Source organism: Taudactylus pleione, unplaced genomic scaffold, assembly GCF_031769625.1.
Source record: "Taudactylus pleione unplaced genomic scaffold, aTauple2 ptg000026l, whole genome shotgun sequence".
NCBI classification, from domain to species: domain Eukaryota; kingdom Metazoa; phylum Chordata; class Amphibia; order Anura; family Myobatrachidae; genus Taudactylus; species Taudactylus pleione.
Genome location: NW_028284428.1, coordinates 19,228,704 through 19,253,876, shown reverse-complemented (window position 1 = coordinate 19,253,876; position 25,173 = coordinate 19,228,704). Strand labels below are relative to the sequence as shown.

The window sequence follows — 25,173 nt, the reverse complement described above, 5'->3', positions numbered from 1 at the left end:
CACAAATATACTTTGTTTTTTTTACTTAAAACTTTAGCATTTTCAGAAAATACCATTTGTCTTTTTACTCATTCAAATGCATCAAACATTTTTTTTAGCACAAATGGCCAAAAAAGTGTTTTTTATTGAAATTTCTAGAAAGGGAACCAGAAACAACATGTATTTTTTACACCACAAAGAAATACAGTACTTTGAGTTTCTTGTTTGCACAATAATCTACCTTTCCAAATTAGGAGGAAAAGGATTCTTTGTGTAAGCTTTGCCCAAAAATGTGCACTTGAAACATTGTTGTTTAATTTTTACAGCCTCAATTTAAAAGCTTACAATGCATAGGAAGAATATGGTACCCCAACAGGGTCTGTCATTTTCTAAGCTAAACCATCTACCACATTTAATGAGGGGTCACTGTTGTATTTGATACAAGATGGGGGGAATATGGGCTTTAGATCCCCCATCTGTAGAAAATGTCATTATTTACTTATTATGCTATTATTTATATTGTATTATTTATTTTACTATGTACTAGTGATCCATAGAGAATGTCTACTAAGGGGACACATTGTATGAAAGAGGAGACTCCCCTCTCTGTCAAGACGGGGTGCCCCATGTGTGTACAGACCAGTATGGGGGAGATAGGTGAAGAGCACATTGTTCCCTATCAATAGAAAATCATTTTTCCATAGCGCTGGGGAATATTGTCTGGTGATCACAGCTGATCCCCAGACAATAGCTGCTAAGGAGCAACATAATTTGAAATACGGAACTCCCCACTTTCATTTGTGAGTGACGCTACATTTACAGGTGTAATTACAAGTGTGGTAGGGCACGTAATGTCCTTCCTTCCATATATTAAAAACTTCTTTCCTGTAGTGAAGGGTAATAATTTCTGGTGATTTCAAATGATCACCAAACAAAAGCTACTAGTGGGCAACATAATTTGAAAGAGTGGATTCCTCTGTTTTAAATATGGGTGCCCACAAAGTTACCGATACCATTACGTGGTTGAGAGGGGACATAGGACCTCATTCAGAGTCGGTTGTTGTGGCCGCACGGTCGTACCCCACCGATGTTCGCTAAACTGCGCATGCATAAAGTTCGCAATGCACGTGCGCAAACTAGCTCTTACGATCAGAAATTTCTCTCTCCTTGAACACAGCCAGGTCGTTAGTTTGAGTGACAGAATGAACCGTTTGTGGGTGGTAACAGGGGAAGGTGCTTGAAAACGGGGGAGTGGAGATCCGAACGCAAGCGTGCCTAATTATGCGAGCGGCGTTTAATGGGTGTGCATAATTAACAAAGTAGTGTCATGGCACATGTGACATGGGAGGTTTTTATACTGACTTGATCGTAGTGCTTAAGAGAGGGTATGGTCAACCTTAAGCTCTACGACCAGCTCCGATGGTTCCCGATGGTCGCGATTAATCCTTATATCCCAGGAGATGACGTGTGTTGTGATCGAGAAGGGGGCATTATTTAGTCTTACGGCCGCTTCTTACCCTCGGTCGTTCAGCTAACGATCTCATCTTAGGACCGCAAATTGTGATCGCTTAATTTACATATCCGGCCCCTTTCCCCTACGACCGTGCGGCCGCAACGACCGACTCTGAATGAGGTCCATAGTGCCCTCCCCCCATATACTGAAAATTTATTTTTACCTCAGTTCAGGGTAATATTGTCCAAAGATCATAGGTGATCACCAAACAATAAGTAATAGTGGGACTCAAAATTTGAAAGATGGGACCCCCCCCCTCTTTATAAAATGGGTTCCACTGATTTTATTGATGCCAGGTTGATCGAGATCTTCACCCATCCCTGAATACCATGATTTTTCTGGTTTTGCCATCATACTGAACACCAATAAGCTCTAAGTGAGTAATAATCTCTAAGCGAGCACAGAGTTTAAAACAGAAGACTCCCCTTTTTCAAACAAAGGTACACACATCTATCTAGCTGGTGGGGTTGGGGAGATAGAGGGACTTAAATTCCCCCCCAGAATGTTTCATACATTCATTTTATTATTTTTGAAAAGTGATGTCAGCGCACATGCGACTGCCGGCTCCACTTCACAATCCGGCCTGAGAGCTGCCAGGAGTCCCCAGGGGTTTAAGGCTTATGCATTCTCCTAGAAGTTTCTTTCCCATGTGATCCATCATGGAGTGCAAAGCTTGATTTGGGAACTGCAATCTCGTCAATGTTTCTGGAAAGAATCCAGGTTGAAGATGCAGCATTCAGTAAGTTGTCCAAGGCACCCGAAGATTTGCTACTTTTTACTGCCAGCTAGAGCTCATGAAATGGTAAAAAGAGTATTACATCCAGTAATCAGTAAAACAAGCAATTTGGTACTCCAGGAATTCTGGTTGCTGACTATAAGGAAGGATGTCGCGATTCTGAACTATCTGCTGACACACCAAGGTGCCATAAACACAGTCCTTCAGGGCTTGACGTCTCTTCCCATTCCACAGAGGTCATAGACCCATGTCCCATGAATTTGATCACAAGTCTCCACCAGCTCCTATGGAAACACTACCATTTTGGTTGTAGTTGGTCACATATCCAAGCACATCAACTCTGCAGGAACTGCAGTAGCACTCGAAATCTCCAAGATCTTCATCAAAGAGGTCTTCTGGCTGCAAAGATTTGCCTTAAGATCTTCTTTGGCAGAAGTCCAGTTTATGGCAAAGTTTTAGAGGTCCATTTGGAATGTGCCTTAAAATTTATTCCACTTCTCACCAATAAGAATGAAGCATATTATACAGTCCCTTGAGCAGTTTCTATGGTGTTTTATCTCAGATGCCCAGGATGACTGCTCCCAACTGTTTGCTTGTGCATAGTTGTCATGGAACAAACTGGTACAGGACTCCACAGGGTATCCTAATTCTACCTTAACCACAAATTTATACTGGTGGTCTTGTTTGGGTTTCTTCTGCAGACAAACGTGTTGTATGTTCTCGGATTGTTAAAAGGGCTGCAGAAGTGGCTTAAAGTGGTGGTTTCTAACCAAAGGAGGTTTGTAGACCAAAGCATACTAGATGGGCCAGTATCCTTAGTGTGCAATAAAGTATGGCAACATCACCCTGGATATGCCCCCATTCAAGCTTGAGACTTATTACATCAGTTTGCGCCCAATCAGTACCATCAATATTGCACATTATTTACCACTTACTGTAATCAGCACTTTGAGCCTGATTCAGACGTGGATGCTAATGAGATCGCTACTGTGATTTCACATGGAACTCAGCTGCAAAAATATGCTAATGTCTGCAAAGATTATCCTAGCATAGAGTCCGCCACAGGTGCCTTCTTACCTGCATGCGATGATGCATACCTGCGTAAATATCAATAACATCGCCACACATCTGTGGCTATCTTGCCCTTGCAACAGGTCTGACCAGCTACAGCCTTGGGAGCTCTCCTGACACGCAGAGCTGCATATGCACTCGCAGTAGCTAATTAATGCATTCCCAGGCACGCCTGCGTTTTTCTAACCACTCCCCATTACCAACCCCACATGCTGACAACCTGTCACTCACTATGCGATAGATTCTTATGTGCATCCGCAATTGTAGTGCGGCTTATACGCATGTGCAATGGCCAGTGGCGTCCCTACCTTTTGATGTACCCGGTGGGGGTAGCTTAGCAATGGTTGCAGCACACTGGAAAATAGGGGGTGTGGCCTCATGACAGGGGGATGTGGCCTCGCAGATGTGGCGGGGCCACACACCCGAACCCAAGTTTTAGTCTCTCCGGGGAGTCCTGGAGGTGCGGGCTGCCCTCGGGGACCAGTGTACTTTTAGTGCCTGTTCTCTTACTGTGACAGGAGCCGAGTGCTGCACGTAATTCTACAGTACAGCATTCGGCTCCTGTCAATGGGGGGGAGTCTGCACTTTGGCGTCACCCCTCGGTGGGTGACACCCGGGTGCGGCCTGCACCCCCCTAATGACGCCACTGGTAATGGCAAACAATCACTCGATCTGCATGAGAATTGCAATAGCATTCATCTCTGAATTAGGCCCTTTGTTAAAGGTTATATCAAATACGACTAATAGACTTCACTTGTTTGCAGCATTTTAAAAAAAAACTATGCAAAGCAAATTTGGAATTTCAAGTCTTGTTATCATTGCCCATTTATCGACTTCTGCTTCATCCCACAGAATTCTGCACTCTCCAAATAATCAAATTCATCCTTCATCATTCCACCTTCTACTGTACAACCTATTGTCTTTAGCTTTGGTCTTCATGATGCATCCTCTGAATACATATAGATTTATTTACTAAAGGTCCATTTTAATAGATCCTGATTGATTTAAAATCAATTAAAATCAACCAGCATTTATGGCGTGTTTCTGGGGCTAAATCACACATTTACTGTACTAATACTTAAGTGTGATTTAGTCCCAGAAACACAACATCGATGTTGACCCATTTTCATTGATTTTCCTAATTTTTAAATTGCTTAAAATCAATTAAAATTGACTTTTAGTAAATATACCCCTAAGTCAATTAGCTGGTTATGGCATGTCTCTGGTAGCTGTACCAGCCAAGTGTTTTTCTCCTGAGAGTAACTAGGACTGTGACCAGTGGCGTAACTAGGGCAGGGCGAGCGGGGTTCGTGCCCTGGGCGCCGTTGGACCGGCGGTGTGGGGGAGCGCCGCCGGCCACGGTACCGGCCCGCCCACCCTAGATAGCCAGTGTAGCGCCGACCGCAATGAGTGCGGTCAGAGCTACACATTTTGCACAGGACCGGCGCTAGGCTTCCAGCGCCGGTCCTGTGCTGCACGCCTGAGCCCGTTCCCTCCCCCTGAGCGCTTGCCCAATAGCGCTAGAAGGCGGGCTCAGGCTGTGCATAACACACGCATCGACGCCAGCGCTGGCGGCGATGCGTGTGTTAAACAGCAGCCAATGAGAGTCAGATAGACTCTCATTGACTGCTGCAGCACCCACTGCAAGAGCCGGACTTCCGTCCGGCTCCTGCAGTGGGTAATGGGACTGACGTCATGACGTCAGTCCCATAATGCTGAGCGCGCCAGCCCGGGCGGGAGCGGCATCGCGGACAGGAGCGGGAGCAGCGTGGAATCAGGTAAGTATACTTTTATAGATATTTATTTATTTTTAAACCTATCTGCACAACGGGGGAGGGGTTGGCTACTACTGGGGGACCTCTACTGGGGGAGGTGTGGCTACTACTGGGGGTGCCATTGGGAGGACATCTACTGGGGGGGGCTACTCTACTGGGGACTACTACTTGGGGGGGGACTACCACTGGGGGCATTCTAAAAGGGGCCTATTACTAGAGGCACTGCACTCGGGGGACCACTACTGGGGGTAATAATGGGAAGGGCCACTACAGGGACCACTGGATAGGGGGGGTCACTACTGGGAGCCTGCATCAGGGGGACCACTACTGGGGGCACTGCATGGTAGGGGGACACTACTGCTGGGGGCACTATATAAGGGGCTTACTGCTAGGGGCACTGCGGGGACCACTACAGGGGGCACTAGATAGGGGGGATCACTACATGGTGCCTGCATAAGGGGACCACTACTGGGAAAACTGCATGGGGGGGACTTCTGCTGGGGGCACTATATAAAAGGGCACTGCATAGGGGGGGGACTACTACTGGGGGGCACCATATAAAGGGCACTGCATAAGGGGATACCGCTACTGGTCGCACTGCATTGTGGGGACTGCTACTGGGGGCACTGCATAAGGGGGAACACTACGTGGGGCACTGCATTTGGGGGGCCACTACTGGGGGTACTGAGTAAGGGGAACTAATTGGGGGCTGTATAAGAGGGACCACTACTGGGGATACTGTATAAGGGGCACTACTATGGGCCTGCATGAGAGGAACCACAACTGCATACTGGGGGTACTGTATAAGGGGTACTACTGGGGTTAAGGTGCATATGGATAGGAATGTTCAGTTTGAAAATAAAGGGGTGTGTCATGTTGACACGCCCCATTTTTAAGTGACCACGCCCATTTTTGCCGCGCGCGCGCACATGGGGTGTGTGGGCTCCCTTTTCAAATTTGCCCTGGGCTCCAAATACCCTAGTTACACCACTGACTGTGACACAGGGTCCAGGGTAAATGGTCTCTGATTGCACTGTTTTTCTCAAATATTCTACTTATACTGTATTGTACTGCCAACTGAATATTAAACCTCACTGAAGAATATATAAGTATTTCATTTTTATTCATTTGTCCTCACTGTCATTCAAGTAACTTGACAAATGACTCACAGTTATCTGCTTACCTTGAGAAATCATTGTTACTTTGCATACTAGTTGAAGAGAAAACCATAGCATGGGAAGATATACCAGAAAAAAGGAGTGATCCATGTTCAGTTAAAACAGACTTTGAATTTCAAGTTCTACAATACAAAATATATTGGTAAGCTTCATAAAACACATAGAACAAATGACCTGGTTAGTATATACAGAGTTAAATGAAGTGAACTTTAGGGTGGTGTAAGGACCAGTAGTTACTTACTCTATTTTACATGCATATCTTACATAGAAGGTGCTATTAGAGCTAAATAACAGTGGATGCAACATGGTTATTGTGCAGGAGAGATTTATTAGATCCTCAAAGAAACCAAATATTATATGAAAAAACAAACACCTTAAAAAGTCCATGCACCCATATCCATTGTACCTAGACTGCTTTATCTCTTAACATGTATAGTGCTTCATTCCAGTCTTCAGCTAATATGTCCATAGTTAAAATGTATGTTAGCTGTAAAAACAGAACAAAACTAAAGTGGACAATGAATCCCCAATCTAACAGGGAGTGCAGCTGTAATTTTTTACACAGGATGGGATGATGATATAGGCTTGGGTGTTGGTATTAGCTGGGGTGATGGTATAGGCTTGGGTAACAATATAAACTGGGTTTATAGGCTGGGCATATGACCAGAAAAGCCAAATCTTGGTTATGGAATTATTTTTTTTAAAGCCAAAATTATTAGACATAGGGATCTTAACCATCTAGGAATCTCCACCATTACGTCATCTGCAGCGCATCCATCAAAAATGTTTTGGCAAAATTCAGAAACTTTGGCAAAAAAAGTAACAACAAGCAGTCCAGCATCAGCTAGCTCACTTATCTCTGCTAGATCCAAACACCTGCCATCTTCACCACCAACACCTTCATCAACAATAACCTCAATCATGGATATGCTAGTCCAGACTGAAGGCATCTCCTTTGCCTCAGGTGTGCAATAAAGCACATTAAATAGAGTGTATAGGAAAGATTCCTGGACTGCACACCCTGAATATATATAATGGGAGGTGCTACCTGTGTGAGACTTTATTGTAGGCACAGAAACAAACAGATCACAGGTACACAACTCCAAATTACTATTATATATAAATACATTTGCAATCAAATTTTGCAATCAATAGAGGTTTTTAGCATAATCATGGCCAAGGTTATGGGCTTACCCACCATATCCAGGTAACCTCTTTAGGGTAGGTCCCTAACAAACTAGGGTTCAAATCCAGAGTGCAGGACACCCCCAAACTAGCCCAGCCGAGCTGCTCCAGGGCACCGCCATAATAGGAAAAGTGAAGTGTAAAAGAGATGGTTAAGAGCAACCACTGCTGCATATAAAGAAATGAAAATAAAAAGGTGAAGTACAGTATAATAAACAAACAGTGAAGGGTTAAAATGTGCTATAAAAGAAAACGGTGTTATAATGCGGTGCCCTGAAACAGATCAACCAAAGCAATCCAGGGGGACCCACACCCCAAAAATGAACCAAAGTTGCACTACAGTATATAACTTGTAGGACTTACCTAGAATTGTGCCTAATACTAGTGTGCATATACATTACCAGACTCCATGCTTTTTAACCAATAAGGGAGGTATGCTAGTCCAGACTGAAGGCATCTCCTTCCCTCAGGTGTGCAATAAAGCACATTAAATGGAGTTTATAGGAAAGAATGGGAGGTGCTACCTGTGTGAGACTTTTATTGTAGACACAGAAACAAACAGATCACAGGTGCACAACTCCAAATTACTAATTATATATAAATACATTTGCAATCAAATTTTGCAGTCAATAGAGGATTTTAGCATAATCATGGCCAAGGTTATGGGCCTACCCACCATGTCCAGGTAACCTCTGTCGGGTAGGTCCCTAACATACTCGGGTTCAAATCCAGAGCGCAGGACACCCCCAAACTAGCCCAGCCGAGCTGCTCCAGGGCACCGCCATAATAGGAAAAGTGAGAAATTGTGTCAAGCTAATAATGTCCCCCAAAAAATAGAGACTATGGGGGTCATTCAGACCCAGTCGTTAGCCCCACAGAGCAAGCGCACGACGGCGCCGGTGCCGTCGTGCGCATGTGTGAGACCCGCTACGACCGACAGCGCCGGTCGTAGCGGGTCTCGATCCAAAGGGGGCGAGCTGTCAATGTTGATTGACAGCTCGCCCCGTTAGGAAGGCGGGCCGGGGGGGTGGCAGCCCAAACGGGGGCATTCCCATGGGAACGCCTACCATTTGGGGCAGCCCCACTGACATCACTAGTGATGTCAGTGGAGAGCTTCCGGCTCAGACAGAGCCGAAAGCTCTCTGGGGCTTACGACAAGGGAGACCCTACCCTAGGGTCTCGTCGTAAGCCCCGATGGTCGTGATGGTCTTGACAATCACAACCATCACCTTAGGCAGTCGTAAGCCTTCCCACCGCAAAGGAGGATGTCTTGAAAATTCTCTCATCTATAAAGAATATTCTGTGAGTACTAGAATGAGATATTCTGAGTTAGGAATATATATCAATAATTGAAATCTATGTTCTCTCTTCTGTGGATGTTGAAATAGTTCCTTTAGGATAGAAGATGAAATAAAGTTCAGTTTATGAATAATGGATAGTTACCACATCCATGTAGCATTCCTTAGTGTGAATAGCTAGTGCCGCTCCGATCACCGCGGTCCTCCTTAGCATATCCTGGTTTCTGGTTTCAATAGCCAGCATGTATGGAAATGCATGCAGTGAACCAGTGAAGAGGTAATGATTCTTATATTCAATCACTCAAACAAACTCTAGTCCGGGTTTGGCAATATGCTGATGTCAGGCGGGGCGGCTGCCGTCTGCCCCGAATCTAGGCAGGTAGCACAGACCACAGCTCCTGAGATTTACACCTGATTATAAGTGCCACTCGTGTCAGGTTTTCTGGAAAGTATGCTTACCATGTAGTGATTGCTGTCGAATCAAGTGAACCCATGCTGATGTCTGATGAAACATCAGCGGCTAAAAGCTGGGTGCATATAATAAGGAGCATAATCCACAGGAGTGATTAGAATATATTTTCCAAAATAAAAGCTACAGGCTCAATGAGTTTCCGTGCTGTTAAGCACCTTTGTCAGGAGCATAATGTGCCAATCACAAAGGAAATCCTTATAAAGCATCTCATTAATTATCCACTGATGTGGCTTATTTGCAATTTGATTGTTCACTTTACAAAGAAGAAATAAATAAATATATATAGCTAAAAATCTGTTTCAACAATAAATGGGGAACAAGGGTGCATATAAACAAATACATATAAAAGCTACCCTATAGTTCATAAAAAAAATATAGTATCCTCCATATTTATATCTTAAATCATTAAAGTTCACTATGAATTTGGCATGAGCAAGGTTAATACCTATAATATATAACCCTCCCCAGGCTAGTAGGTGCATCTTTTCTACAAATTTGTTTTCTGAGAGGCTTTTAAATAGATTCCTTATATAGCAAATTAAGAAAAAGAATGCATGTGGAGATTTTATTGATGCAGACCAGGAAAAAATAATGTAGTCTAGCATTTAATCTCTTTGCAGTTTCAATATATTCCAAGTTCTTATGGTCGTCAAGACTGTGGCCCTGATTCAGAGCCGCTCGCAAGCGGCAGCTCGTTCGTTATGAGCGATGTTCGCACATCTGCGCATGCGTACGGATTTTAATACGCATGCGCGAACCAGTCAGTGCGGCCGAAAATCGTTTGTTCGCTAAATAGCGAATGCCTGCTATTTTGAGTGACAGGAGGAGGCGTATGTGGGTGGTAACAGGGGAAGGTGCTTGAAAACGGGGAGTGGAAATCAGAACGCAGGCGTGCTTAAAGGTCAAAACGGGCGTTTTATGGGTGTGCATAATTAATACAGGAGCTTCATTGACCACGTCACTTGGTTGATTTATAGTCAGAATTGCTCGCAAGATTGCGGTAGGAAAAACCAACCACAAGAATAGCGAGCAGTTCATACGCTGTTCGATGTACTCGATTAATCTATTAAATAGAGGACATGACGTATGGTGCGAGCGGCCAAGGGGGCGTCTTTTTCAAAATTATGACCGCAAGTTTTGTTTGCTCGTTCAGACATAGAGGCGTGAACAGACCGCAAAGTGCGAACGATTCATTTGAATAGCCACCCCTTTTTAATGAACGAGCGAGCGCAAATAGCGTCGGCTCTGAATCAGGGCCTGTGATCAGATGTTTAACTCCTTCTAACCAGTGCCTCCAAACTTCAAAACCCCATTTGATGGCCAACAACTCTTGATTCCCAACATCATAATTTCTCTCTGCCAGCTCAAATTTGCGCAAGAAGACATATGGATGAAACTTGTGTATCCCGGGGATCCTTTTGTGACAAGATAGCACCAACACCAACTTTGGAGGCCACCCGCGCATGCAGGGGGGGTTTCTGAGTACCTAGAAACCCCCCCTGCCAGCTGCTCCATCGCTGCGCAGCTGAACAATTTTTTTTTTTTTAAAAGAGAAGCTCAGGCAACTGTGCCTGCTGTCATACTGTGCTGGCTGTAGGGGGAGCTGCAGCAGCAGCGCACAGTCCCTCCTAGGCAGTTCACGTGGCAGAACCAGCATTTTGAGAGGCTGAGAGGGAGCTGCTGCCGGGTGACAGAGATCTGAACGTACTGCCAGCAGTCTCTCCTGGACTCGAGCTGCACTGCAGGTCTGTGTATAACATGTGGGGTGCTATGATGCCAGAGCTGTATTTATTTGTGTTTTTAAGTGAGAGGTGTGTGTCAGTTTAGTCTTTGTCAGTGTGTGTGTGTCAGTGTGTCAGTGTGTTTATCTGTGTCAGTGTGTGTGTCTGTGTCAATGTGTGTGTCTAGAGTCTGTGTCAGTGTGTGTGTCAGTATGTGAGTGTGTGTGTCTGTGTCAGTGTGTGTGTGTGTCAGTGTGTGTGTCTGTGTCAGTGTGTGTGTCTGTCAGTGTGTGTCTGTAGTCTGTGTCAGTGTGTGTGTCAGTATGTGAGTGTGTGTGTGTCTGTGTCAGTGTGTGTGTGTATGTCTGTAGTCTGTGTGTGTATCTGTGTCAGTTTGTGAGTGTGTGTGTGCCTGCAGTCTTTTAGATTTTTGTTTGTCATTGATTGTGTAAACTAGTATTTGGAAACCCCCCTTTGCAAATCGTGCGTTTGCCACTGGAGGCATCCACTTCAACAATAAACGGAAGATCCAGATCAGGATGATGGAAAACAGGAGCGGTGATGAAAGCTGACTTCAGGCCAGTTTGCTGTATCTGCCCCTTTTTTAGTCAATTCAACAATAGGAGCAACAATGGAAGAAAACGACTTGATAAATTTACGATAATAGTTTGCAAAACCAAGAAAGCATTGGATGGCTTTTAATGTGGAAGGCTGGACCCAATATGAGATGGCTTTCACTTTACTTGGATCCATAGAAAGAGAGATGACATATCCCAAAAAAGAGACCTCCTTCACTTTGAACTCTCATCTCTCCAGTTTTGCATACAGATTATTCTCTTGGAGCTTGCGTAACACCTGTCTCACAAGTTGGCGATGTTGTTCCAAAGACTTAGAATAGATGTGGATATCATTCAAGTATACAATGGCAAAGACTCCAAGGAACTCCCTCAAAACATCATTAATGAAATCTTGAAAGACGGCAGGAGCATTTGAAAGACCAAAAGGCATGACCATATATTCATAATGGCCTGAATGAGTTTTGAAAGCCGTCTTCCACTCATCACCCTCCTTAATCCGGATCAGGTTATAGGCCTGTCGCAGATCGATCTTGGAAAATATGGATGCCTCAAGAGGTTGGTAAAACAGAAAGGATATTAATGGTAATGGTTAACAGTTCTTAATGGTGATATTATTTAACCCCCAGAAATCAATGCACAGTCAAAGTGATCCGTCCTTCTTCTGCACAAAAGAGAATTCAGCCCCAACCAGTGATTTATATGGATGGATAAAGCCCTTCTGAAGTGCATCTATGCATCCTGCATAGACTGATTCTCAGGTAGGGACAAAGCTTATAACCTGCCTTTCGGAAGTTTGGCTCCTGGCTGAAGCTCAATGGTACAGTCATATGGATCATGTGGAGGTAGAGTATCAACCTTTTTCTTAGAAAAAACCTCAGAGAGATCACGATAGGGAGCAGGAATAACATATGAAGACTCTGACTGGATGGTAGCAGCAATTAGGGATGCCTCGCTGGTTGAGCGAGGCATCCCCACCAAAGGACTTCACCCAATTGACAGTTGATCACAGGATTATGATTCCTAAACCATGGCAATCCCTGAATGGGGATGTAACTTGAAATACAATTTGCAACTTTCATGAAAATTGACAAAGTCTTTGCGGTTCTCGAAGAACCCGGTCAGGAAGATTCGACTTAGGTTCTCTAATGGTGGTTAGAGCAGAAGAAACATGAGTATCCTCATCCCGGAGGGACAGTTCTTGAAATTTTGGGGTTAAGGTTTGAATTTGTGCTGCAAGGACTTGTGCCGGGTTTTGAGTGGGATCCATGACAATGCAACAGTACCTCTATAAATTATCTTTTTTGGCCGGCTATAATGTAATGTTATGAATCACAGGGAGAATTCACAGGAAGAAGGATTATCTTTAAGAGGTGTGAGTCAATTGATAAGGAGGTTTTGAGAAGTCTATTTATAAAGAAGTTTGGAAGAGTCAATTGATAAAGAAATTTTGAGAATTTGATTGATGAGGAGTCAATTAATAAAGAAGTTTTGAGGACTGGAGTGTACTTGACTGGAGTGTGGCCTGATGACCAAGTTGCAGCCTTGAGACTGATATAAACTTGGCTGGTGACAGCTTTGAGGGCTGATGTGTACTTGGTTGGATGCAGCCTTTAGGACTGATGTGTACTTGGCTGGTTTAAGCCTTGAGGTATACTTGGTTAGTAGCAGCCTTGAGGGCTGATGTTTACTTGGCTGGATGCAGCCTTGAGGGCTGAGGTGTACTTGGCTGGTAGCAGCCTTGAGGGATGGTGTGTAGCAGAGAATCCACACAAATGCTGGAGTGCGGCAGAGACTGCTGTGATGTTAATAATTGAAAGTCCACACAGACACTGTAGTGCAGCAAAGACTGCTGTGATGTGAATAATAGGTATTATGCACAGACACTAAAGTATGGCAGGGACTGCTGTGGTGTATTAGCAGATAGTCCAAATAGACACTGAAGTGTGGCAGAGGTTGCTGATGTAATTAGCGATAGTCTATACAGACGCTGAAGTGTGGTAATGACTGCCGTGATGTAACTGCTGGATAGTCCACACAGATGCTGATGTGCGGCAGAGACAGCTGTGGAATACAGGCCGAAAGTCCACACTGGCACTGTAGTGTGGCAGGAACTGCTGCTGGACATGAGGAGCTGGAACATACAGGAACATGAACTAATTCACAGGAACCGGAAGCTACGTACTGAATGCTATACCCGGCATCAGAGCAGAGAACCAGTGGAGGTAAAAAAGGAAGAAGATCCAATCAGTGCAGGGAGGAGGTAACGGAGAAGTAAGGTAGGAGGACCTCATGGAGTAGCAGCTTGGTGTCCTTGTCTCCTAGCAACAGGCTCGAGAGAGCCGCCTGGAGTATTGATGTCAAACAAGACGTTACGGCGGCTTGTGACACATGTCTTGCACCTGAAATGTGATCTAATACAGCAATAATAAATACACACAGACTATTGATTATTGCAGTGTTTATTAATATAGGTACATATAACCAAAGTGCCAGCTAAATATTGTTAAAAACAAAAAAACAATAAAGAAGCGTGAATAAAGTAACAATTGGTGATTAAAATCAAAACATATGTATTGCTGTGTATATAATTTTAATATATTTCCTTAATTGAGATGAAATGTGTATGTGAATTCTGTAGTATTGATCGGATTGCACGTTATGGATAATGCATATTGAGTATGGATCACAAAAGACTCATATGTGTTACCCTCTCTCTGTAATCACTATTAAGATCTCCTATATGTTTTTAAAGTTCTTATCTAAACCCTCTATGCTTATTAAGATGTATTAACACAGTCTTGGGTATCAAAAGTAAAGAATACATCTGTAATTGACTATAGTAATTATAGCTCCATAATATATTATCCAGATAGGTAAAGCTGGGCACACACCTGTACAATCTGCGGCTGATTGGGTAAAACTCTCCCGATCAGTGAGCCACACACTGCAGACAAAGCACAGATAAATATTAAACAGCACATAAGATTCAACCCCCCGATCCCGGACATTGGAGGAGCGTTATAAGGCATTTATCAGCTGACGCTCCTGCATCGGGACAGCGTACACACCTATACAAATCCAACAGCCATTCTCCTGATATGGAAAGATTGATTAGGTATGTACCCAGCTTTACTTTAATTATTCTGTGTGCTAAGGGCCTGATTCAGAGCCACCCAACAGCGCATGCGTACGGATCGTAATACGCATGCGCGAACCAGTCAGTGCGGCCGAAAATCGTTTGTTCGCTAAATAGCGAATGCCTGCTATTTTGAGTGACAGGAGGAGGCATATGTGGGTGGTAACAGGGGAAGGTGCTTGAAAACGGGGAGTGGAATTCAGAACGCAGGCGTGCTTAAAGGTCAAAACGGGCGTTTTATGGGTGTGCATAATTAATACAGCAGCGTCATTGACCACGTCACTTGGTTGTTTTATAGTCAGAACTGCTCGCAATATAGCGGTAGGAAAAACCAACCACAAGAATAGCGAGCAGTTCATACGCTGTTCGATGTACTCGATTAATCTATTAAATAGCGGACAAGACGTATGATGCGAGCGGCCAGGGGGCGTATTTTTAAAAAAAACGACCGCATGTTTTGTTCGCTCGTTCAGACATAAAGGCGTGAACAGACCGCAAAGAGCGAATGGTTCATTTGAATAGCCACCCCCTTTTTCTGAATGAGCGAGCGCTAATAGCGTCCAGCTCTGAATCAGGCCCTAAGATCCTAATAAGTAAGGACAAATCTAAATAGTATACATGGCAGAGAATATATGTGTGTGATGAATCTGTCACTAATGCAAATCAGCTCACATCAGGAATCTTTTTAATCTATCATTATTTGATGTCCCAGTAATTAAAACTCTGCTGTTATACTCATATCACTGTAATCAATGTCTGCAAATTGCGGTAATAACCGTATAGCAGTGAAATATGCAGACTCACTCCAGTGTTGTTGGTAAAATTTCAAGATTTCTAATTCTGCAAAGCTTAATCTGAGCTAAAATATCATGTGGTTATTTGCAGACTTACCACTGTCTATTGCCTATTGCCTGGGAGTTATTGATGTTATATACCCGTCTGGGAATACCAAAAGAGGTCTGACAGATCAAGGTACCCCTATTGTATCTAAATTGATGAAAGATTTGTTCCGACTGTTAAGGGTAGATACTAGGATTAGTTTATCACCCCCAAACGGATGGCCTAGTGGAATGCTTTAACCAGACCCTTAAACAGATGATAAAGAGGGCGGTGTCACAAGAAAAGCGGGATTGGGATCTACTCCTGCCTTATTTGATGTTTGCAGTTTGTGAGGTGCCCCAATCCTCCACGGGGTTCAGTCCCTTCGAACTCCTCTATAGGAGGCAACCTAGAGGGATTTTAGATGTGTTAAAAGAAGGGTGGGAGCAACAGCCATGCCACGATCCTAATATCGTTCAGTTTGTGTCCAAATTATATGGCCGATTGCGCCACTGCTGAACGAACATATGGATAGAGCTCAACAGCTTCAGAAACGCAACTATGACGTTACCACAGTCAACTGGTCTTTCAAACCAGGAGACATGGTACTAGTGCTTGTGCCTACTACTGAGAGCAAATTGTATGCTCACTGAGAGGTCCTTATGAGATCATAGAAGCGGTGGGACCTGTAAACTACAGAGTACAACAGGAGGGTAGAAGGAGGCACAAATTTGTCATATAAATCTATTAAAACATGGAAATAAAGTACCAGTCAGCCCTCTTTAGTGGCAAAAAAGACCCCAGACTGTCCATGGAGGTCACCCTCAGTCTTAGCCAAAAACAGGAAGTTCTGAGCTTAGTAGCACGAAACCAAGACGTATTCTCTGCTATTCTGGGAAAAACCCAAATTGTTACTCCTCCCGGGGTGATAATTAAGCAGAGACCCTATCGCATATCCAAGGCAAAACAGGCACCGGTATAAGGAGAGGAGGAAGAAATGCTGCACTTAGGGGTCACAGAGGAGTCAAACAGTGAATAGAATAACTCCATTGTCTTAGGAGCTCATTCAGTCCCGGATGCAACACAGCGTTCACTCGTAGCTGGCCGATTTTTGCATTCTACGCATGCGTATAAACCGCAGTGCACGTGCGCAAGCCAGTCTTAGTGATCAGGAATCGGGTGCTTGAAGTACACAGACTGAGTGCTACTTTGAGTGACAGTTAGTGCCGTTTGTGGGTGGTGTCAGGGGAAGGTCTATGAAAATGGGGGTGTGGATGTGTGAACGCAGGCATGCCTGTGCGTCCTAACGGTGTTTCATGGGCATGCATAATTAGCATGGAGGCGTCATTGTACATGTCACCTGGTTGTATTTCAGCCTGCAGTGATTGCAGTGCTTGCGGCAGGCTAGGGTCTACCTCAAGGGCTACGAGCAGTTCCAATGGCTCTCGATGTTACTGATATTGCATACACTTCCTGGAGATGATTTGTGCTGTGAAGGAAAAGGGGGTGTCTATAGACTGGCATGCGTTCGCTCTGCCGTTGTTCTCAAAGACATGGAGGGCATCCTTAAGCCTTGCTGTGCGATCACGGAATTTGCATATTCTGCCCCTGACAGCTGCGAAAGTGCGCTGTGTTGCGTCCGGGTCTGAATTGCCCCTTAGTGCATAATCCTTTGGGGGCTTTAAGATTCTGTAATGACTTTCGCAAGTTAAATAAAGTATCTCAGTTTGACTCCTACCCTATGCCCCAGGTTGATGAGATGCTGGAGAATCTAGCAAAAAGCCAGTATCTCACCACTCTCAATTTGACAAAAGGATATTGGCAGATTCCATTGACTGAAGCTGCTAAAGCAAAAACAACTTCCTCTACCCCAGAGGGTTTGTTCCAGTATAAAATGCTGCCTTTTGGTTTGCATGGAGCAACTTTCCAGAGGGCTATGAATAAGTTGCTTCGGCCCCACAGGGAGTATGCAGCTGCATATTTAGATGACATTGTGCATATTTAGATGACATTAGCTCTGACTGGGAGTTACACCTTCCCAGGGTAGAGGCAGTGTTACAGTCTTTACGGGCACATGGGTTTACCGCTAACCCTGAGAAATGTGCCATTGGAATGGTAGAGGCGAAATACTTGGGATATATAGTAGGGAGAGGCAGGTTAAACCTCAGCCCAGTATGGTTGAAGCAGAACTCACGTGCCCTAAACTGAAATGTAAATCACAACTAAGAACATTCTTTGGTCTGGTGGATTATTACAGCAGATTCATACGTGATTTTGCGACCAGGGTGGCTCCACTGACTGAGTGCCTTAAGAAACAATCTCCAGATCAGATAATGTTGTCTAGGCTAGCAGAGGCTGCTTGGATAGATTTAAGACAAGCTTTGTGTGTAGAGCCTGTTTTGCAAGCTCCTGACTTTAAGAAGCAGTTTGTGTTGCAGACAAATGCCTCTGGGACAGGCTTAGGAGCCAGGCGCAGAACTATGGGAGACAATGGAGGTGCCTGATGCTGGGCTACAGCTCTGAAGGGGCACCTCCTCCATTGTCCGCAACATATTCACCCCACTTAGGTCTGTAACTATGTACCCGGAGTGTACCGTTAAGACCACCCAATACATGGCACTCCTTCCCTGAGAAGCCACCATACACTAGTGGAGAGCTCTATGTCAGACCATCAGCTGTTGTCTTCTTCTATGTGTCAGCGGCTGTGATGGGGGGGAATGCTTGGCGATTAAGTGGGCAGTAGAGTCGCTAGCTTTAAAAATGGTGTTTGTGCACAGGGATGATGATCCTGATGGTGAAGTTGTCACCCAGGTAATAGGCCCGGGGGTGACTAGTGTTAGGGATCCTGGACTTGTGAGTCCACTAAAGAACTGTGTTGCTCTTTGGAAGATTCTGTGTACCAGCCTGTAACATCTTGCCTGGTAACACTTGTCTTGTATTCCGGCCTTTGGTGAGAAAAAAAACATTTGTTTGATTTTACCCAGTCTATGTGATTCTTGTCTCAATATATATATTTATTAGGGATGAGCGGGATCAGATTTCCGAAATCCGAACCCCCCCAAGCCACCCCCCGATCCGTGCTGGGAACCGAGTCAGGCTCAGGTTTTCCCACATGGCTCAGAACTGAAATCGAGGCAAAACATCATCATCCTGCTGTCGGATTCTCGCGGGTTTTGGATTCTATAAAAGGTCTCGCGATCACCGCCATTTTTCATTCCGGCTGTGGAGCATGCGTGCAGAGGGAGGGAGCTGGGAGATGTTGGCTAGCGTTGTGTGATACATTACATACTGGGAAGAGGCTGGCTGGCTACTGTTGTCCATACATAGGGGCTGGCTGGCTACTGTTGTCCATATAGGGGCTGGCTGTTGTCCTGTCCATAGGGGCTGGCAGAGGGAGGGAGCTGGGAGCTGTTGGCTACTGTACTGTTGTGATAATAAATAAAAATAATAAACTTAGTAGTAAACTAACACTACTTACATACATTACAATACTGGGCTGGCTGGCTACTGTGAAGAGGGAGGGAGCTGGGAGCTGTTGCTGATGCTGGCTGGCTACTGCTGTCCATATACAATAGGGACTGGCTGGCTACTGTTGTCCATATAGGGACTGGCTGTTGTCCTGCCATAAGGGCTGTCTGTCTGGCTGTAGTGCTGTGTTCAGGGGGTGCTCATCCTTCAGGGGTGCTCTCTTCACCTACCACCAGTGTTAAATTTTTAATTTGTTTTATTTTCTGTGTACGTGCTGTGTTAGCCAGCCACACCTGTTATCGGCATAGGTAGGTGCGCAGGGCTGCTGTGCTCCTATCAAGGGGCTGCTGCCCAAAAATACAATTTTTTTTTACAGGGGCTGTCCTGTATGGTGCAGGGGTAAGCTGCCAAAAATACAAATAATTTTTACAGGTGCTATCCTGTGTGCTGCAGGGGTACGCTGCCCAACAATATAAAATACAAATAATTTTTACAGGGGCTGTCCTATGTGTTGTGATGTAGGCCGCTGCCCTTCTTAACCACTTAACTGACGTGGTCGTATGGGATGTGAATGCAGAAGCTGTGCTTCAGCTTGCAAGGTGCGACCTCACCACCCCTCTGTGATTTTGAAGAGGATGTGCAGAATGGATCTCCTCTGACTCCCAGGGCTCTCCTGCGGACCCAGCAATTTCTGACTGGTTTTTCTGGAGAAATCATCAGTTAAGTGGTTCAATTTTGTACAGGTGGGGCGTGGCATAGCAAGCACTGGAGGAGGCTGTGTTTTCTAGTAGCTCCCATCTGGCTACCTTTATAACGGCTATCCCTGCCTTCCCTATAGTCTGCCTGTTGCCCCTGCCTCTCCTCTCGTCGGCTCTCTCCCTGTCCACATAGGAGGGTAAGGTCTGTGGAATCGGAAGGTGGTCTGTCCGTCTTTGCGGGTTGCCCCTTCCCTTCCCTCTGAAGCCGGAGGCTCGATTATCGGACTGCTCGCTGTGGGACCTCCATGTGGCGGTGTCTGGTCCTGGCGCTCCATCTGATGACCGCTGAGCCTCCCCCTGCCTGGGGAGCATCTTAGGGACTTCCCGCTCCTGCCTCTGACTGCCGAGGTGGCCCGGATATCCACGGGGACTCTGCGCTCAGCTCCTGCACTTGTGCAGCTGACGCGGCTCTACCCTGTGCCCTGTGCTGAGGAAGTCAGCTGCCCTCTCTGCTGACTCCGGAGCTGGCTGTCATAGCATGCGGCTCTGCGGGATCCCAGTGGTGTCTCCTCTGCTCCCTGGTTGTCTACCCTGAAGGGGGTGAACCAACCTACAGCTTCCCCTAGTCTGGTCTCCCTTTCCCCTATCTCAGCCTGCATATTAGGTGGTGTCACACTGATCACTCCCCATTTAATGCCCTTATGCAGTGTTTTGGGGCTGCAGTGCTTCTACAGATTTTAGGGTCTATGACAAAGACCTCAATATATAAGTTATAAATCCCCGGTCTCCCTGCTGAGCACCTGGTGGAGGCTGCAAGTCACAGGGACCCGGACTACATGGCGGGTACTGCACTGCTGGCAGCTATCACCACTCTGTGCAGTGGTCCCCCTGCTGCTGCAGTCAAGTCTTCCCGGGCCCTTCTTGGATCTCTGATGGGACTGCTGAACACTCTGAGGTCACGACCTCCATTGCTGGGCAAACACCCAGAACAGCTTTCTCTCTCTGCTGACTTCAGAGCCCCAGCAATGGAACACTGACAACTGGTTTGGTGAGTCCCCCCTTAATCCACCACATACCCCTTCATCTTCTAACCTGATAGGCCCATCACCCATTCTATATGAATTGGTAAGGGGGTAGTAAGTCCCAACAGGGAAACTAAAGCACCACCTAGTAATATTTCTGGTGTGCGGACCCAACCTAGTGGCCGCATTTTAAAAAGAGTTCCCCACACTCTCCCCTGTGAAGGACAGACCCAGGTCACTTATTTTATCCTGGGGTTGGCGTTCCACAAGCAGATTGTCAGACAAACAACTGGGGATAAGTCCTGGCAAAGTGCAAGTATATGCATTGGGTCCCAGCCATTCTACCCACCGGAATCTGCGCTGACAGTTGACTAAACGACAATCTTCTGAGAGGACTACGTAAAGGTACCACACTTTGAGAGTACCGTGCTGGCCGCTGCTCACAATTTGAAACACCACTGACCCCCCGTCAGGGGACATATTACCTCTGCCTCCACATGTCATCGGTCTGTTGCCCTCTTTTAAGGTAACCAGCAATTCCCTGCTTCAAGGCCGCTGACGCTGATTCACACCACGCTCTCCCTACCTACTGACCATTCTGGGTGAAATACAACAATTCGGTGTATAACCTTACAAGTGGAAACAACGCCTCATTAATATACCACATCTCTATTATATTATCTCTATTTCTCATTGACTGACTCTTCACACTCATACGAAACCATGGAGAAACATGTCACAAGAATGCCTCGCTGTCCTAAAGGCTCTCAGAATGCCAAATCCAAAACTGGAGAAAGAGATAAAGCTACAATCTCTGAGTCATCTCTCTACCCAACCTCTCCCAAGGAAGATGACCCGGTAGATGCATTATTCGACACTACCAAATACAGCTCTCTGTCTGAGCAAAGGGCCAAAGAAATATCTGACATAATCTCTCCTCTTCTGGACATTTAAACTGGCCCCTCTGACAGAAGCAATCAATTCCACTACCGCGCAGATTTCACAACACACTAAACGGTTAACTGAAGACGAAGATCGTATCTCTACCCTGGAAGATGATTTACATGAGGCCAAATCACAACTTCAGTCTCCAGACTCAAACCTAGCTGCCTTAAATGACAAACTTGAAGATTTGGAAAACCGCAACAGAAGAAACAATCTTCGCCTCATTGGTCTCCCGGAAACGGTGCGGCCTAAAGATCTTCTCTCACTGGTTTCTAACTGGCTCCCTGAGACCCTGGGAGTCACATCAGCACCATCATCATGCATGATAGAACGGGCACACCGTATTGGACCAGAACATCAGTCCTCGCAACAGCGACCCAGACCAGTCATCTTTAAACTTCTAAATTACCTTGACAAGGTGAAAATCCTGGAAGTTTATAGGAAACAAGATAATCTCTGCTACAATGGCAATAAACTGCTTCTTTTTCAAGACTTTTCTTTTCAAGTATCCTCAAGAAGATGAGAATTCTCTCCAATCTGTAAGGAACTCTTCTCTAAGGGAATCCGTTTTGCCCTACTGTATCCCGCAAAGTTGCGGGTTATAAACGCAGGCAAGCCGTATTACTTTGACTCTCCTGACACGGCGAAGACCTTCATTACCTCTTTGAATTCCGCTTCCCCTGGTTTACAGATGGATGACAGTGGCTGAACACATAAAAGATTGATAAGTATCGTTTATATATTTGGCCTTTATAATTATGTTCATGTCTATAATACCGCTATTACTATTATGGAACAATATGGTATTGCTCATGTTAATGATGTTGTTGAGATGCAGTGTTTTATATCCATCCTGGATAGTTGAGCGGGGTGGGTATGTTCTCTCACTCCTGTTCTCTTGTTTTTATTTACTATTTTCCTCTAAATGAGTAATATTTTACTTTATGAAACAACGATTTTTGAAATCGTCTTTTTGGGTTCAAAAAAATGTAAAAGTTTTGACAGGTTACAACTTGTTTGGATTTTTGATAGATTTGCACACACCAAGGTACATAATTCTACTTCATACAATTTAATGTTCAATTTTTTTAGAGTTTTAAATGACCTTACGCTTGCTAGCTGGGATGGGCGGACAGTGTTTATAATGTGACTTCGTCCTTCTTACTTCCATAGACTGGGTATTGGTCGATGTCGGTGACACCTAATAGTGCTGTCTCTGACACTGTTGCCAAAAACACTCTTAAATTAGTCTCTTGGAACGTGGAAGGGTTGAATGGTGGAAGGGTTGAATTAAGAGAAAGAAGATACTAAAACATTTAAAGAAATTCCGCCCAGATGTAGTGTTCTTGCAAGAAACACATTGGAAGGAGGATGACCCTAACACATTAAAGGACACCTGGATTAGTAAATATAAATGTGCATCTTATGTCACGAAATCTTATGTACTTATTTTATTTGGCAAATCTTTACATTTTGAGATTAAAGACAAGTGGATAGACTCCGAGTGAAGATTTATATTCTTAAAAGTTGATATTGAAGACGAAATGTTCACTTTAGCTTGTGTTTACGCCCCTACAGGCCCAAATGCTACCTTTTTTTCAAATAAATTTGTTCATTTACAGGGTTGAACAGAGGGCTCTAATTTTTGGTGGGGATTTAAATGCCATTTTGGATCCCTCCTTAGACACCTCAGGTGGTCCCAGACAAACAGGACACTCTCGTAATGCCCCACCCACATTATCTTTAATGATTGAGTCACTACAATTATTGGACCCATGGCGATTTTTACACCCCCTTTCTAGAGAATTTTCCTTTTTCTCACCCATACAAATCTTTCTCTAGACTAGACAACTGGCTCATATCAGACTCTTTATTACACAGGGTCAAAGATTCAAAGATTGCTGAAATCCTTCTCTCTGACCACGCACCCATTAGTCTTACAATCTATTTAACTACACCACACTATAGCTCTTTCAACTGGAGGTTTCCCGACTACCTAGCCTCCTCTGACGAATTTAAAAACTATCTACTTCAATCCTTTCATAATTACACACAAGATAACCAAGTTCACACTGAGAACATTAACCTGTTTTGGCAAGCTTCAAAACCAGTGTTGAAAGGTCATTTGCTGTCCTATGTGGCTTCAAAAAAGGAGCAATTCCAACAGAGACTTTCCCAGGCTACTCGTGAAGTAACAAAGGCATCCCTCAGAGGCTCCTAGATTGCTGCATAAAGATGCAAAATCTGTCTATGACACACTATGCACCGAACAAGCACAACTTCGTTTATCATACCAGAAAAACAATTTTTTCAGATGGGGTAATCGCCCAGGGAAGTTGTTAGCTGGTTTTGCAAGATCCTCTAATGTTTATAAACGCATATCTTCCCTTCGAACAGCTCAAGGTGTAACCATAACTGACCCAGAACACATTAACAAATTATTTTTGGAATTTTTTGAATCTTTGTATACTGCTCCTCCTGACGACCCTATTCAAGGTTTAACATTTCTGGAACAAGCAGAACTCACAACACTTTCCATGGCAGATAGAGAATTACTCATATCTCCAATTACGGAAATGGAAATACACACAATTATCGAGTCCCTACCCGCCGGGAAAACACCAGGTCCTGATGGCCTTTTGGCCGCTTATTATAAAATCCTTTCTTCTCAGATTCAACCCTATCTCTCTACGCTATTCAACTCTATTCTCACCGGCAACCCTGCTCCCCCAGATTTTAACACTGCTAGAGTAATATTGATCCCCAAACCAAACAAAGAATCAACACTTGTTTCTTCATACAGACCAATTTCTCTGTTAAATCAAGACTTCAAAATCTTTACAAAAATTATGGCTTCTCGCCTCCAGTTGATATTATCTAAACTATTACACCCAGCACAAACAGGTTTCCTTAAAAACAGACACTCTGTACATAATGTCCGCACCTTACTGGCGGCCATGCATTACACACATAACTCAATAGAACAAGAAAATATAGTTGTTGGCTGTGACGCTGATAAAGCATTTGACAGAGTCTCCTGGTCCCATTTAACCAGAATTCTCCAACATCAGGAGTTTGGCCCTGAATTCCTACACGTATTTCACACAATATACCAGACACCGAACTTTCCTGACCATAAATGCTCAGAATACTAGTTACTTTAATTTATCCCGAGGTACAAGACAGGGATGCCCACTCTCCCCACTATTATTTAACTTGGCACTTGACCCCCTATTTAGACATTTTTTAAAGGAGGATAGATGGCAAGGTATCAAATTGAATCATTTAGTAATTACATTTTCGGCATTTGCCGATGATATACTACTTTACTTCAGGAATCCACGGGCCGCTATTCCTCATCTATTAAAGATATTAGACATTTTCAATTTGGTATCTGGATTTACAATTAATTATAATAAGACAGAAGCCTTAGCTTTTTTCAATCTGCAAAATTGAGATAGGGTGCCTCCTTTCCATTCCACTGGGCCACTACCAACTGTCTTACTTATTTAGGCATAAAAGTTCCTAACCACCCTTCTAAGCTATATGCTTCAAACTACCTACCTCTCTTTACTAGAA

The 25,173-nt window shown here is 44.5% G+C and overlaps 1 protein-coding gene across 3 annotated transcripts in view; it reads right to left on the bottom strand.

The window, feature by feature from the left end:
* Positions 1-25,173, bottom strand: part of LOC148539251 (interleukin-5 receptor subunit alpha-like) — a 175,928-nt gene that overhangs the window by 85,705 nt on the left and 65,050 nt on the right. For all 3 annotated transcript variants that reach the window (XM_088451520.1, XM_088451521.1, XM_088451519.1), the window contains exon 2: positions 6,258-6,374. In XM_088451520.1, the coding sequence (XP_088307646.1) occupies positions 6,258-6,342 (85 nt within the window). In that variant the 5' untranslated portion in view covers positions 6,343-6,374. The remainder of the gene's footprint in view (positions 1-6,257; positions 6,375-25,173) is intronic.